Consider the following 17,127-nt stretch of genomic DNA (forward strand, 5'->3'; position numbering starts at 1 on the left):
CTCCTAGCTCCCTCTATTATTTTTTCATACTTATTGGGTCTGTTGGATCTACATGTTGGATAACTGCCCCCTCCCCCCTTTTTTCCCCACTTCTGTACAGCCTGTAAAGAAAAAGCACCGAGCAAGAATGATCGAGTATTTCATTGATGTAGCTCGGGAGTGTTTTAACATTGGCAACTTCAACTCCTTGATGGCGATAATCTGTGAGTGTTTTCTGGAAGATACGTGTCCTTTATTTTTATAGGTCCTATGAAATATGTCTACTAAAAATTTACAAATAGTACAGTTTTATTAATGAAAACTCTACTTTTTAACCCTGAATTGTCTTAGAATGTTCAGAATGCTTTAAATGTCCAAAGTCACATAAGTATGTATACTCTTTTTTAAGTATATAAGAATTCATGGAATACATTCAGTTTGTCCTCATCTGAACATTTATCTGTAAAAGCTCATAAGTGAGGTACTTTCTAAATGAAGGATTTAAACAAAAATATTTGGGCAGCTTGTGTATCAAGCATTATAGAGATGCCTGATCTGAGACTAAATTTTGCAATTCTGTCAGACTGGAGATGAGGGGACCCTGAGAAATTGAAACATTTTCTGACTGCCCATGTAATACTTACCACCTCACGGCACCTTATTACCCTAGTACACAAACTTTGCTCCTCCTTTATATCCTGGGGATTTTAACACCAGTGACCATGTTTCTTTTTATTGGTTTATTCATTTCGTTCATTTTATACTGGTTGTCATGCCACAAGTATTGATAATGACTCTTTCATTTAAAAATACCCTAATTGATAGGATAAATTATATGGTTATCCTACACATTGTAGGTATTCAATATTTACCTGACTCTCTAGGGTCAAGGTCAATTTGAAGCCAGAGAATCCACCAAATTTAATTCAATCCCTTTGATCCTGATAAATCCCCCCTCTGACCCCTCTCACCAATTCTGTTTTCCATTTTCTTTTTGTTATAATTTTCCTTGTCTTCTCCCTAAAAAATACTTGCCAAATTTCAGCTTTTTGTCTGGTTTACTTCATGATGATGCTGAACAGATAGATAGATCATAGAAATCAGATACCTGTAAGTCCACAGACTATGCAATAGAAGATTACTTAATTTTCCCCCTTATCCCATTAAGAAAATGTCAAGACAAGCCATGTCATGGGAGGAAGTATTTGTAATACACATAGCTGAAAAAGAACTTGTATCCAGACTCTATAAAGGACCCTAAGAATCAATAAGAAGAAGACAAATAACCCAGTGAAAGAGGGGGCAGATACTTGGACCCTTCACAAAAGAAGATATACTAATATTCAATAAGTATATGAAACGGTGCTCTGCATCATCAGCCATTGGAGAAATACAAATTCAAATTGCAGCGTAATACCATTTCACACACTGGAATGACTGAAATTAAAAGGGCTGGTTGAACCAAATATTGAGAATGTGGAACAAGTGGAATTTTCATTTATTGTAGGTGAGAGTGTGGAATGGTATCACTACTGTGGAAAACTGGCAGATTTTTAAATAAAGTTAACTTACACTTAGTAATGAGCACCTTTTTAGAGGATAACTTCAAATGACTTATTTCTCCGTTTCAACTTTTTCTCCCTCCCCCTTTCCCCCATTTTAAATGGAAAGCTGGCATGAACATGAGCCCAGTCTCTCGACTGAAAAAAACATGGGCCAAAGTGAAGACTGCGAAGTTTGATGTTCTCGAGGTATGTGAAGCTGATGCCTTGCTGTGAAGTAACATTTTATACCCGGAAAGTGGAACTCTTCGGTGTGAGCTTGTCTCTTGATCAGGGAGTGCTACAGAGAAGAAAGCCCATCTCTCCTTATAGACACAGGAAATGGAAGGGTGTTAGAATTGGCAGAGGGGAGAATAAATCAGGTTGCAGGCCACCCCTTTCCTAGACAGAGGTGTTCATTTTAGGGTGAACTCACTGAGGAAATGGTGACCTGTCAGTTACATCCCATTGTATGCCAGGATGGACTCTGGATCCTGAACCACTGGGAGTTCTATTTCAATGTGGGCCTACTACCTTCATTTATTTACAGTGTCCCAGGGGAGAAGTTCCCATCGCTAAAGAAATACTCATTCACCATCCTTTCAGCAAATTTAGCTAACCTGTGGAAAAGCTCTTCTGATATAATTCTGAACATAGTAAGAATTGTACATGAAGGCATTTGTGTTTGGGTCATATTAATGTCATTATTGCCTTGGTGTGTTGGTGCTTTGAATCAGCTGTCTTTGGAGATAATGTGTTCTTTCCTAAGTTTTCCTCCAAATTGGGAAGTATCATTGGATATGTTGCATTATGCTCTTATTCATATTGTGTAATAAATTTCTTCTCCTTCTTATAAGATAGTATGCTTCAGTTGCTTATGAATGATTTGCTAACAATTGCAAAGGATAAGGTCACTACAGAGTGTTGGATCATTATGCATGGCTAACCATCAACTGACCCATTAACCTTTAGATGAAACCAGGAATTGGTTTCCTATGCTGGGGTTTCATTCTTTGTTATCAGTTTTAAGTGTAATCTCAACGGTGAACCTGGAAAGAATTTGTTCTAGGTTTGACGTGATCGAAGCTGACATATGCTTGTTTAAATAAGGCAAACCTCAAGAAAGGAAACATTTGTGTTCTGATATGTTTCATGCCTGTGTGTGTGTATGAGAGGGGTAAATCCTATTCTTAATGAGTTCCCTCACCTAGTGTGATTTTTTTTTTTTATGTAGAGTTAATAGGATCTTGCAAACTTTCTGCAGATGAGAAGTAAATGGTTAATACTCTTCTCTCTTTTGTGGACAGCATCAGATGGACCCTTCAAGCAATTTCTACAATTACCGAACAGCTCTTCGTGGGGCAGCACAAAGGTCTTTAACTGCTCACAGCAGCAGAGAGAAGGTGTGTACTTAAAGGGGTTTTATTCATGGTAGAGTTCCCATGTTGTTGCACTGAAATGCATAGAGAAGGAAAGTGCTAAAGAAAGGTACCATGTTATTATCCATTATAAATGGATATTATTGTGTTGTTAGTGCATTACTTAAATGATCATTTTGTAATATGTCTTAGTTGTTTTTCAAGCAATAAATTAAGTACTATGTTAAGATGACTGATAACATTAGAATAATTTGACTTCATGGAAAATAGACATTTTAGCTCTGCGCAAGATAGCTAACTTAATGTAACCTTTTTTCTTAAAAGAATTAGCTTACCTCCCATGGTTAAGTCATTTATTTTCAGAAAGTAGGTTACTTGCTGTAGCATTAGGCCTGCTGTTACTAATTGGATATGCGGGCAGCAGAAAAAGAATGAGGGTGATGTCTGAGAAATTAATGGTCCTTACTCTATCTACCCTCACCTTAAACAATTTAATGCTACATACCCTTGATTCTGAGGGTCCTGTCTTGCCCATTTCAGTGTTCTGTTTCCTTACATGGAAAGGAAAAGTCATTTCAACATTTAGGGATCATGTTATCTGCAAAGTTAACCCGTGGTGATGGTAAATGGGCTGATGAAGTTGTTTGATGAGAGTTATTTTTTGCATAGATTCTATCATCTTTTAAGTTAAACTGTGTCTTCAACAAATTTTTTAAAATGAGGGTAAAAAACACTTCAGGGCATCTCAATCACTTCCACAAAAAAGCTTCAGCTTCAACGATCTAAAATAAAGACAAACACAAAAAGAAACTCCATCTTCTGAAAATGTTAAATTGGTTCTCAACAAAATCCAAAATATCAGTTCGGATAACATTTGAGAGATACTGTGAATAGGTTAATTTTTTTTTTTTTAAATAAAGAAACAAGGTCAGAGAGGGGATGAAGCACAGAGAACTCTATTTAGCCCGAAAGAGTGTACCAGCTTTTACACTTTACTTGCTCAAATCCCAGCACACCTGTGACAAGATTGAAAAAAAAAAAAAAATGAATGAGAAGTTTCTTAAGGTTGAGCTTCAGAAAGTCAACATGTGGGGGGCTGTCTGCATCTTCTCATTCACCCTCCCAGTTGGATGCAAGTTTCTTTCTGTGGAACCCTCCAGGAGAGCCAGGAGACTATAGAATCCTGTCTCTAAGCAGGGAGCTCTAGTCCTGGCCAAAGACATTCTGAAGTCCAGCCCCCAAAAAGATTATACTTGTGGGACTCTAATAGCCTTTTCCAGAAAATAGTCCAAGGTATTTACCCTTTACGTCATTTAATAAATTCTGTCTGCTTCAGTTTTGTTGTTTTTTTAAACTCAGTTATGCGTAAGCATATAAGTTATACTCTCTAGTTCACAAAACAAATGAAATCACCACTGTTAAAAAAAATTCCATTGCTTTTTCACAATTGGTCTCAAAGCCTGTGAATGAAAACATCTCTGGGTAAAACACATCTTTTATTCAAGAGAATTGAAGTGAGGGTAAATTCTCTTTATTCCTAAGTAATTTAAAAATCTTCATAGCAACGTGATTAGAGTAATAGTATCTTTAATATTCTTTCAGATTTTAAGTTTATGTGGCCAAAGTGGCACATCTCTAGGTACCATATCAAGGTACAAATCAACTCTGTCTTCCACACAGAGGCCCTTAAATGATCTCTAAATAGCTGTTTTTCCTGTGGGTACTCATGCCTCCAGGTTTGTAACCATTCCTCATATGATTACATGGTTTTAAATCCTTTTACCATTTCATTTATGTTTGTGGGAACTTGTTCCTGCCCAACAGCATTCATTTCTAGATTTGAAACTGATAATGAGGTATATTTACCAAGTCTCTGAATTAAGAATATTTTTAAAGGGGGGCACCTTTCAGTTGGTAGAGCATGACTCTTGATCTTGGGGTCATGGATTCGAGCCCCACATTGGGGGCAGAGATTACTTAAAATATATAAAAATATATTTATATATTTCTATTAATATTTTCTTATTTATATTTATAAACACGTTACATATTATATTATATAAATATATTTATAAATAATTTTTATGTTTAATTAATATTTATTAACATATTTATATATTAAAAATATATATTAAAAAGTGAAAAAAAGAATATTTTGAAAGGAAATTAGAAAACATTATTACTTGAGAAGTTCTCCCATTAAAGACATCATTGGCAAGACCTCCCAGTAACTGAAGACTTTTGCTCTCTCCTCTTGGTAACCCATACATCCACCTTAGTGCCTGGAAACCCAAAATCCTTAAAACTTTCCTGATTTTTATCATGTTAGATTTGTTGTAGGGGCTACAGGTATGAAGAGAACTCTCAATGAGTAAACTAGAATTTGAAGAAGCCTGTGAGACTTCTTTCTGGCATGTGGGCATAAGGAACAGAACAGTGAAGGGAAATTACTTAGATTTCTATATTCTTGGAAGAGTGATTCAAACCATTAATAGTGGATCAATCCAACAATTCCACTTCTGGGTCTTTATCCAAAGAAAATGAAAAGATACATGCACCCCTAGATTTATTGCAGCATGATTTAAAATAGCTAAGATATGGAAACAGCCTTGAGCAGCCACAGATGGATGAATGGATAAAGAAATTGTGGTGCATATACACAACAGAATGTTATTCAGCCATATAAAAAGAACGAACTCTTGTCATTTGTGACAACACAGATGAACCTCCTCAAGGACATTAAGCTAAGTTAAATAAGTCAGACAAAGACAAATACCAGATGATCTCTCTTACATGTGAAATCTCTGTTTCTCTCTCTCTCTCTGCTCTATGTATTTATATGATCGTCTTGTAGGCACCACGAATGTAAAAATTAAAGGATAGCCTCTGTGCCTCGGCCAGAGGCACGTGACAGGAAGTTAGGAAAAGTTTAAATATCAGTGTGAGAATGGTCAACACCATGTGAATCTCACTGCCCAGCACTGAGAATAGAGTGCAGAGATAAAATTCTTGCTTAAAAGCTGTTACACTATGCAAACATTGCACCTTGATCATAACTTAATTTTCATTTCCCTATGATGGTATATCCTTATTGTCTTCTAAGTGCATCAATAATAGTTTTCCCTGTTTATGGGCCTTTTTGTTTTTTTTTTGGCAGTGCTTAACCGAGGTCAGACCTAAATTATTGAATTTAATCCTCACTACAACTCAATAAGGTTGATTTCATTTTAGGTTCCATTTTAATGTGAGGAAACTAGGTTTTTTTATACCAGGGCTTGGTGAACTTTTCCCATTAAGGGCCAGATCATAAATATTTTAGGCTTTGTAGCTCATACAGCCTCCATTGCAACTAGTCAACTCTGATGTGGAGGCATAAAAGCAGACATGGACAATATGTAGATGAGTAAGTGAGTATGGCTATTTTCCAGTAAAGCTGTCTGGCCACTGTAAGTTGAATTCCCTATAATTTTCATACTCAAGAAATATTATTTTGATATTTTCCCAGCCATTTAAGAATGTAAACCGTGTGGCTCCTAGGCCATACCAAAACAGGTCCTGGAGCTGTGCTGGGCTATGGGCCTCCATTTGTAGACTCCTGGGTTGTGCCGCCAATAAATTGGGGGACCACATTTTAAGCTGATTCCAGTGGAATCTAGAACCCAGACTCACCAATTAGAGGAGGTCTTTCAAAGAAATGAAGTTCAGGTGTGCTTTTATGCTTGTTACTATAGCTGTTTCGTTCTAAAATAATAGAGAATTAGCCAGTAATATTTGAAGGAGGGGATCGTTACTAACTTGGCTTTAGAGACTTCCACAGACAATAGTAAATGCTTAAAAGTATATTCAAAGACACTATCAAAACTGAAGATTCACTTTGGCTATTTCAGTGACCAATGAAACAAAAATAGCCAAAGCTTGCTTTTTAAAAATGACTTTATGAGGAAATCCGAATTTATCTCTAGAGGTGCAAACTGATACTTCATATTTGTGTGTTTGAGCCCAAAGGTATGTTTTCCAGACCTCCCATTCATTTAGGATAGATGCACCCCATGAGTCATAAGCTTAGGGAAACTTCAAAAACCTGCTCTCCAGTAAACAGCTGAGGCGCACAACTGGTGTTTGGAACGTTATTTGCATTGTAGCAAATTTAGTCTTCAAAGACTTGTTGGCATTTGAGTAAAAGTGGAAGTTACTATGTCAGAGCTTTGTTCTTTGTTCGTTATGGACTTAACAGGATTTAGGATGCTTTCTTAGAGATTATTATTTTAGGGTAATTAATTAAATACCACCTCATCAAATCAAAGACACGAGGTAAAGAAACCTTACTGGAGGAGGTTTATTGTTTTTCAAACAGACATTCTAATTTACACATTTATATTCCTCCTTCACTTGTACACATCTCCCAACATATTGTGCAAGGTACTGCTTAGGTGATTTCCCATGAGGACAGGTGCGTACTTGTTCTGTTCCATTAAGGCCAGGTTTACTCAAGAGGAAGTATGTAGCAACTATTACCTAAAATCCTGACCTCTCCCATGATCTTGAGCAATGAATGTTCATCTAACAAGACATTCCTCTAGAATGTAGACGTTTCAATGATCTAACAGCACAGATTGTAGCGGGGAGTTGGGTCACGCATCTTGAAATCTTGGGACCTGCAGTGACAGGTATTCCGTTAATATTTTGCTCTAACTAAAGGGGTTGCTAAATGAAAAGCAAGAGTCCTTTTAGATCTCCCCTCCTTTGACGGCTAGACCTTTTAGATTTATTATACGCTGTTGCAATGGGAAAAACTGCAGAAACTACCTGAAGCCATCTACTTCCTAATGCCTATTGTCTCTGCTGCGTTTTGGTTAGTAATAGCATTTGCATCTTAAGCAAAATTATGTAAAGGAGGAAACTAATGTCATGGGAGGTAAACAAAACACTATCTTAATTCATGGTGGCCTTTTATGTAATCCGGAACTAATGTTGTTCATTAATTTCTTGTACTGTTTGATGAGAAGCTAAATATTTATTTACCCAAACAAATGAAAATCTTTTGTTTTCTCTAGATTGTGATACCCTTCTTCAGTCTTTTAATCAAAGATATTTATTTCCTCAATGAGGGCTGTGCCAACCGCCTTCCAAACGGCCATGTCAATTTTGAGGTAAGAATAGGCTGCAAGAATCTGTGCACAGAGAGGGTCCAGGCCCCCTTACGTTACATCTCGGGCCAGGCAGCCTAAGCTTATTCTGAAGTTCTAGAAGAAAGTTTTCTCTTTATTGTTTTGTAAAAAAATAACAATACTGGGGCGCCTGGGTGGCTCAGTTGGTTGAGCATCCGACTTCAGCTCAGGTCGTGATCTCACGGTTCATGGGTTTGAGCCCTGCGTCTGGCTGTGTGATGACAGCTCAGAGCCTGGAGCCTGCTTCGGATTCTGTGTCTCCCTCTCTCTCTGCCCCTCCCCTCCTCATGCTCTGTCTCTCAAAAATAAATAAACATTAAAAAATTTTTTTAAATCAAAGAAAGAAAATAACAATACTGAGTAGAAGAAAGTAGCTGCAACATGATTATTCATTAATATCTAGAGGTACATGAGTACATTTATACTTATTTCTCACAAATACCTATAGCGAGTTTTTATCAAATTAAGAAAATCATGTAGTTCAGTTGATTAGAAGCCAGAAGGAAACATTAAATGGAATGCTCAGGATTTTTGACGGCTGCCTTTAAATGCACTTCTTTTATTGTTTCCTAGAAATTTTGGGAACTGGCCAAACAAGTGAGTGAATTCATGATATGGAAACAAGTGGAGTGTCCATTTGAGAGGGACCGGAAGATCTTGCAGTATCTGCTCACAGTACCAGTCTTCAGTGAAGATGGTGAGTAGGCCTTTCGGCTGGAACTGCCAGCAGCATCCACAACCCTGCAATTGGGAGATTCCTGTATACATGCTTGGTGCCTGGTTCCTCCTATCGTAGGAGGCCTATCTTCTGACCTACTCCACTTGAGAGTTTTCTGTTGAACAGGAAACCATATGGTTTATCCCTAAAATAGTTGAATCGGTCACTCATTCTTCACCCATAAATAGTTTCTGTGTTTAAGCATTCTCTATAATACTAGATCTGCAAAGCTTTGGGCACAAATGGAAAGTCATTGAAGGATTTTTTTCCCCTTGTTTGGACATGCTTCATTGGAGAAAAAAGGTGTTTTGTTTGTGGTATGTTGATATTAAAAGTAATTTGAAAAAAGCAAAAATAAAAAAATAGTGGCTACCTGCTGCTTTTTGAAAAAGTAGTGGAAAATCTTGACCCGTTAGAACATTAAGGAATTTGGGGGGCTCCTGGGTGGTTCAGTCTGTTGAGTACCTGACTTCAGCTCAGTCATGATCTCGCAGTTTATGAGTTCAAGCCCCACATCGGGCTCTGTGCTGACAGCTGTTTCAGGTTCTGTGTTTCCCAACTCTGCTCCTCCCCCACTCACGCTCTGTCTCTCTCTCTCATAAACAAATAAACATAATTGTTTTTTTTTAATTAAGGAATTTGAGGCAGAAACAGTGATTGTCTATACTGAAAAAAAAATTGATTGGAAGAGAGTTAAAATTTGTAAAAGACTTAGGGATTTGTTGTACTGATCTTTTATATCCTAATATTCTAGAAATCAATAGTATTTTTCCCAGTAGATTGATAGTGTTTTTGATAATGACCGAGGTGCATTTTGCACTAATATTACACATTCCAGAGGGGGCTTGATTGTTATTAATCTCTACAAATAGGATTAATAACACACTTTAAAATCATTGCATGAGTTTCCTTTTGATTTACAAATAAAAAAAAAACATTAGAGGGGTGAAAATTTGACCTAGAAAATCTGGCTTTTTAGCTTCTAAAGGTTTTTTAAAAATCAAGGCTACCAGGAAAGGATCTCCCTCCCCTCCCTGTCTTCATAAAGAACATAAACGTGCGCATAGGATAGCATCGTGCGGCTTGCATTTGTAAGCTGTTTTGCCTCATAAACCATCAGTTAATTAAGTGCATTTTTGGCCTAGAACCCCTTGGGTTTTGGGTCTGAGATGGTCAGTCAGGGGCAAAGTGACATTCGGTGTTCGTAATGAAACTGTGATGCTTCTCAGTTGTCATTGGATATTTTAAAGAGTTTTGCTGTAGGGGTGGGCTCCAGTTAAACAGGAGATGGATGGGGGCGGGGGCAATACCAAGAGAAGGCCTCAGTATTAATGCATTCTTACCTGTGGTTGATTGTAGCACTCTACTTGGCTTCCTATGAGAGTGAAGGACCTGAAAATCACATAGAGAAGGACAGATGGAAGTCCCTAAGGTGAGTCTCCGTGCTTCTCGTTGCTGGTCTATGGGCCATGTTGGGCGTACCTGGGGAAAGCCACGTGCTTTTCTGTAGGAAGTCCCTCCCTGTGTGTTCTGAGTCCTTTCTGCTGCTTAACTCTTGTCAGCTGGATTTTTGTGGCTTAGAGTCCTCATCATTCAGTTTTATCGCCTTTCACTTTTTTATACTGTCAGATACACAGTGGCTCTCCTCTCCTTTCTTTCTCCCGTTATTTTATGGAAGAACTGAAATTACCCCATGGTACGGTCGAAAGAACACTGACTCTCCTCATCATCTAAAAAAATAACAAGTTCAGACTATATTTCCGAATAGTTTTAAAACTAAAATTTTATTTGACCTCAGATAAAGGAGATCCAAGTACCAGTTGGCTCAGTAAATCTAAGCGTGTCACTCTTAGTGACTGGATCTTGGTCCCCACTTTGGTTTGAGAGAGAGGAAGCTGGGACTTAAAAGACAATCCAGAACCTATTCAAATTAAAAAAATCGTGTTAATCTATTGGCATTTTCAAACAAATGTATTTTCTAAAAGAAAACAACAAGGATAGCTAAATGTATATTTTAACTATTTTAGATATTTTAATAGGTAAAATAGGCCAATATATAGTAATCATGTAATCAGAATTGCTCTACTTGTATTTCTACTAAGAACCTCTGGGAACACGTGCCTTTTTGTACCAGGGTGGAAAAGCACGGTCCTGTTCTTCCCAGAGTCATTTGGGAGTCTTCGTTTTGCTCGGTATTGGGCTAGGTTTTGCGAACCAGGGTGTCTGAGATATATTTGGTTTTGTGTGATTTCATTTGTTTCAAAGGAAAAGTTAGGTTTTCTTTTGTACCTCTCAACGCGGAGGGATGAGGTACAGAGGCATTGAAAATATCAGCCTTACAACACGTCATGGTGATGGGTAAAGGACTGGACACGTTTTGGTTTTTGTTTTTTATCCCAGACACAGACGTAAAGAAGGTGTGGCCAACACCTGCAATCAGGGGATATAACAGGGCTTGCTGGGTTGGTGCTCAGTTCTATTTTTAGTGACATTGTGGGCCTGCCAGTGGCACATTTCTATTAAAACTTTGTATTACTCTGTGCTGGTATTGAAGGGTATTTACTGCACTCTTCAGCATTATTCATGTGTAACACATGAGGCTCATAGTCCACATCTTGCTGGATAAAGGATTTGGGAATTACTCCTTGTCCTCCTAATTGTTAAATGAACTTTGCTTTCCACGCTTCTCCTCTTCATCTTTCTTTCTTTCTTTCTTTCTTTCTCTCTCTTTTAAATTTTTTTTTTTAACGTTTTATTTATTTTTGAGACAGAGCATGAATGGGGGAGGGGCAGAGAGAGAGGGAGACACAGAATCGGAAGCAGGCTCCAGGCTCTGAGCCATCAGCCCAGAGCCCGACGCAGGGCTCGAACTCACGGACCGTGAGATCGTGACCTGAGCTGAAGTCGGCCGCTTAACCGACTGAGCCACCCAGGCGCCTCTTTCTTTCTTTCTTTCTTTCTTTCTTTCTTTCTTTCTTTCTTTCTTTCTTTCTTTCTTTCAAGCATGAGGTTGATATGGCCCTTGAGCATAGCTTAGCTCTGGTTACTTTTCCTAGAGACTTTTAAAAAAACTAGTAAGCAGATAAATTGGTTGTACAAAAATGATGCCTGGTATCCGTGTGACCCATGAAATCCAGACACATGAAAATAGTCCAAACCTACCACATCCTTCTTTTCCAGTTGTTATTCTTTTCTGATTGTTATTCTTTTGTGCCCTATTCCTCCTGATTGGTGGTTAGTTTGGAGGGGTTTGTAAGTCAAAGTAAAGATCGAATTGTAAAATCTCTTCTCCTGTTTGTATGTATTATACAGACAGTATACAATAACAGTTAACATTTGATTGGTTGAAATGTGACCAAAGAAGTTAGTGGAGAATTTAGAAATGCGAAGTGAAAAAGAGGGGCCCTGGACTGGCTTAAATTCAGACGCAAATCCGTGAATCCGAGCTGAGCTGTACTCAACTCAAGCGTTCAGTAATAATACTTCTGAGAAGCATTCATTGAGGGACTGGCCCCGACACAAATAGTGTGACTGGTATACAGGGAAATATGTATATAAACACGGTGAAGATGTATTTTTGGTATAAAAGACTAGTTTCACATGAACATTTTTTTTTTTTTTTAATTTTTTTTTTTTCAACGTTTATTTATTTTTGGGACAGAGAGACAGAGCATGAATGGGGGAGGGGCAGAGAGAGAGGGAGACACAGAATCGGAAACAGGCTCCAGGCTCTGAGCCATCAGCCCAGAGCCCGACGCGGGGCTCAAACTCACGGACCGCGAGATCGTGACCTGGCTGAAGTCGGACGCTTAACCGACTGCGCCACCCAGGCGCCCCGAACATTTTTTTTTTTAATTTAAGTTTATTTATTTTTGAGATGGGGGACGGGGAAGGGCAGAGAGAAAGGAGAGAGAATCCCAACCAGGCTCAACGCTGTCAGACGTGGTGCTCGAACTCACAAACTGTGAGATCATGACCTGAGCCGAAATCAGGAGTTGGACGCTCAGCCGACTGAGCCACCCAGGCGCCCCAACATGAAAATTGTTTTTAAGGAGCGCTGAAGACCAAACTGCCCTTTGCATCCGGGTGTAAGCCATGTACTCTGCCCTTTCCATATCCTGTGTAATGTCCAGGCCCCCCCCACCCAGGGCCTCCCCCTCCCTGACTCGTATCTCCCCAGAAAGAGTCTAAGGCAGTTTTCTCCTGTTACGGACCAAGGCGTTTTTTTGTAGTGCACTGCTGCTTGTCTCCCCTACAGTGTAAGCCCCCTGAAGGCAAGCACAGTCTTCCTTGTGCTCCTGCAGTGTTGGGTTACTGCAGGAGGCCAAGGCATAGCAATCACCAAGAGGATAAAGAAGGGGAAATAGGCTATGAGCGTTTGCAAACCCCCGTGTGTCAAGTGGGTACGAAGACTAATTGTTCTAGAGTGATAATACCTACCTGAAAACTTGTATGTACATTAGCTTTGAAGGCAATAAGATAATTTCACATAGACGCTTTTCCTGCTCACCCTAGAGCCGTTCATCCAGACACACTCAGCAGTGGCAATGACAAATGTACCTCCGAGGGGAGACACCTTTCTTGTTAAGTACTCTCAATGGACATGTAATGTGAAGAAGCTTCTATTTACTGAGTAAACCCATCTGTGATAAGAACACTGCAGACGCGAAAGCTTTTTATAATTAATGACTTCTGTTTGTCTTTTTGTTTTTGTTTTAATATAAAGCCACTCAAAGATTTACCTAAAAACAAAGTTTTTGCCGTCTCTGTTAACATTTATTTGAAGTGACTAGCAAGTCACTAGCACAAAAACAGATGGACTTCAATGCTTCATATTTTTTTCTTTCTCTTTTTAATTACATGTAATCAAACTTAGAGCCTAGGAAAGGTGAAACTAGTATCAGACAGGGCCCTTGAATCCTTACCGAAATAATCTGCCACTTTTGTTCTCATCCTGTCTTCTTTATTTACAACGCAGGTCCAGCCTCTTAGGCAGAGTTTAACCAACGGGGGATGCTGACTGTCACTGCTGCTGCTGCTGTCGCTCGGATCGCTGAAGGGCTGGCCTTTGTTTTCTGGCATCTAGTTCTACAAAAAAACCTGCTAAGTCCCCGCGAGCAAACTCACTCAAGAGCAGATGGGGGACTTGTTTCCCACAGCTGACAGATTGACTCGGATTTTGTGAGAGACTGAAATGTTCGCTGAAGACACTTGAGAAAGAATCCTCTACAGATCCCAGCTCTGCACATGATTCATCTTCTGGAATTTCCATGTGAATCACAGCTCTGCACCTGGATGGAGCTTTCTTTTGTGTGTGTGTGTTTTTTATTTGGTTGAACATTTGCTGCTAATGGGACTTGCCCAGCTGAGTGCTGGCTCTGAGGAAGCCCATGTTTCTTTGTTAACTTAAATGAAAAAGGGAGAGGAGGGAGGGGAGAAAACCTTCCATGTAGATCCCCGCTCCAGCCCCGTGGTATCGCCAGGAGGGGTAAGACTGGTTGAATGCTGACTCTGGACTTTGTTTCCCCTTAGTGTGTGCTGTGTTTTGAATTCCTCTCCTCCCTCTTCCTGCAAGATTTTGAGTTGGCTGCTGGTTAGCAAACTCCTTTTTACCCATATAAGTTATTTAATATAATGAAGCTCAACACTGTGGTAGGAAAATAGCCACTAGGAAAAAAAAAAAAAAAGCAGAGTTTGTCACTGGACTGCTTAATGTTCTAGAAGGACTTTTTGTTTTCTCTGCCCTTCTGAGCTGTTTACAACTGACCACTGTGTTCTACAGATGTATTTTGCCGTAGTTTTTTGTTACTTAGTTTTCCATCATGCCAATTTTGTTTTCCTCTTGTAAATTTAAATTATCTGACTTTAAGGGTCTTGGAAAAACCCACAGCCAAATTACAATTTAATTTCTTGAACAGACTGATTTTTCATTATGTTTTTGGAGCCTGTCGGTGACTAAACGTGAATAAAGAATAAATTGGAAAGTGACCGGCCCCCTCCCCTCCACTGCAGCAGTGAACGCAAACAAATGGAAAACATCTTGCCGTTAACTCAAAGGTCGATCTAGTTGTGAAATAGTTCGCCTTGTTAAACATCTCAGTAAGGGTGTAGTTGCTCTGCAAACAGCCATTCTATTTATTTACTCTAGGAGAAACTGTAGAGTAGTAAACCGCGCTGATGAACAAAACAAAAACATCGTGTTCAAAACAGAGATGTATTTGAGAACCTCATGACATGGTTTCAAAACACAGAGCATGTATATGTATGCTGCACGCCGTCTCTGCAGACCTGAAATGTCTCCAAGCTGTCCCTTTACAACCATCAATATATTTTACACTCTGCGGCCAGGACTTGTGGCGTCTCTCCTTTCTTTTATGGATGCGACTGTGGGGGTGGGGTGGGGGTGGGGCTGCTGTCAAAGGAGTTCAACTCAAGTGACTGGCTAGGAGTGCGTCTGTCCTTGAGGAGGTGGCCTTTAGTAGGAGTATTTATGTGGGCATTTGCTTTCTGGAACTGGGTCAAAGTAAGCATTTAATGAACTGCACCTGCCAGGCACTTTCCAAGTGTTTAGCATGGACCAGGATCCTCCCTTTTTGGTGCATGTTGGTAATAATCATAATTTGTCTAAGGCCCATAGCTAATGAGAGGCCCAAAGATTTGAAAGAGAACTTCTTTTTTTTTTAATGTTTATTTATTTTTGAAAGAGAGAGAGAGAGTGTGAGCAGGGAAGGGACAGAGAGAGAAGGAGACAAAGTCCGAAGCAGGGTCCCGGCTCTGAGCTGTCAGCACAGAGCCTGACATGGGGTTCGAACTCACAGACCTCGAGATCATGACCTGAGCCAAAGTCGGACGCTCAGCTGACTGAGCCACCAAGGTGCCCCTGAACAAGTCCTTCTGATTTCAGAGTCCAAGCTTTAACCATGCTGCCAAGCGTTCTCCAAATTCAGTATAACCTCTCAGACTTGCAAATAGCATGGACATCTTGGTTAGGTGCAGATTTGGATTTGGAGGACTGGGGTGGAGCCCGGTGATGCTAATGCTATTGGTCCTGGAATCTGCTTAGAGTTGCAAGGCACGCCACAATACTGCTGCCTTGCCCTGAGGAACGCTCCTCCCTGAACTCCAGGCCCCTTTAATGGTTGCCATGACAGCAATGATGTTTATTTCTCAGCCACCTACATCCAGGGTCAGCTACCTCTGGGCTGCTGGCCAAGTCTGCCTGTTTCACAGGGCCCACAAGGTAACAATGGTTGAAAAACATCAAAAGAATAATATTTTATGATATGTGAAAATTATATGAAACTTAAATTTCAGTGTCCGTAAATAAAGTGGGACACAGCCACCCTCATCTAGTCGTGCATTTTCTTGTGGCTACTTTTTGCTGGAGAGTTTTATAGTTGTGGCAGAGCCTGGATGGCCCACAAAGCCTCAAATATTTACTTTACGGCCCTTTCCAGAAAGTTTGCTGACTGACCTCTGATCTAAAGTGGTCATTTTGAGCATTACGTAAATGAATTTGCAAAAATGCTATAAGGTCTCTATGATAGCATTAGATACATAAAGTGGCTGCGGAAAAAATTTTACCGAAGTGGTATTAGGCTTATGAAATGTGATTCCAAGTCTATTTAAACCAAAAGTTTTCACGGAAAGAATTACCATTCTCACACAAACCCTCTTGTTTCAATATCTAGATAAAGCAGCGGTTTAAACTGTGTACTTTAGTCATCTGTGGAAATCATTTACTATTCTCCTCTTTGTGCTGTGTGAGTATTTGGACTCCCCAGCAGGTGATAGATACATGTATAATTTATGTGGCTGGATGTAAGCCTGGGTAAACACAGCATAAATAGCACCAGGCCATGTCAGTCCATAGGTTTCAATTCATGAGGTAATCTGTCCAGGCACGCCAGACATTCCGTAGAAGCAGGCTTGGAGCTGAGGCCTGGAGGGAGCCTTAGAACAACCTGGATTTGATAGGGAAAGAAGAATGTACCTTTCTCTATGTGAAGCGTCCCCTGGGTTTGTAGATACAGGCTTGAGCTCCCCAGGGGTGGCCTGCCTTTCATCTAACAAAGAACATCATTGGATATGATTGTCTTGCCTTTGTTGTTGAAGGTTTTCAAGATCAGCTTTCCCTTTCCACTTGGCCTGGCTCTGGCACCCCTGCCCACTTTCTTACCCATCTTGTAATTTTCTCCTAGCATGCTTCTTTCTGTGCTTTTCTTTTTCTAACCGCTGCCCATATGCCCCCTGCACTTAGAATCTCCAGAAAGCACACCCTACCATTGGAAGCTGAGTTGCTAAACTATAGAGGAATGTTGCACTGTAGATTATTAACATCT

General features: G+C 39.7%; 1 protein-coding gene across 2 annotated transcripts in view; it reads left to right on the forward strand.

Annotated features, from left to right (window-relative positions):
- The window catches only part of RASGEF1B (RasGEF domain family member 1B), a 38,838-nt gene extending 23,703 nt beyond the window's left edge, over nucleotides 1-15,135 (forward strand). For both annotated transcript variants that reach the window (XM_030313602.1, XM_030313601.2), the window contains exons 8-14: nucleotides 101-203; nucleotides 1,651-1,730; nucleotides 2,828-2,923; nucleotides 7,954-8,049; nucleotides 8,641-8,764; nucleotides 10,145-10,217; nucleotides 13,764-15,135. In XM_030313602.1, the coding sequence (XP_030169462.1) occupies nucleotides 101-203; nucleotides 1,651-1,730; nucleotides 2,828-2,923; nucleotides 7,954-8,049; nucleotides 8,641-8,764; nucleotides 10,145-10,217; nucleotides 13,764-13,788 (597 nt within the window). In that variant the 3' untranslated portion in view covers nucleotides 13,789-15,135. The remainder of the gene's footprint in view (nucleotides 1-100; nucleotides 204-1,650; nucleotides 1,731-2,827; nucleotides 2,924-7,953; nucleotides 8,050-8,640; nucleotides 8,765-10,144; nucleotides 10,218-13,763) is intronic.
- The last annotated feature ends 1,992 nt before the right edge of the window (nucleotides 15,136-17,127 follow it).

The sequence above is a fragment of the Lynx canadensis genome, chromosome B1, assembly GCF_007474595.2.
Source record: "Lynx canadensis isolate LIC74 chromosome B1, mLynCan4.pri.v2, whole genome shotgun sequence".
Lineage (NCBI taxonomy): Eukaryota > Metazoa > Chordata > Mammalia > Carnivora > Felidae > Lynx > Lynx canadensis.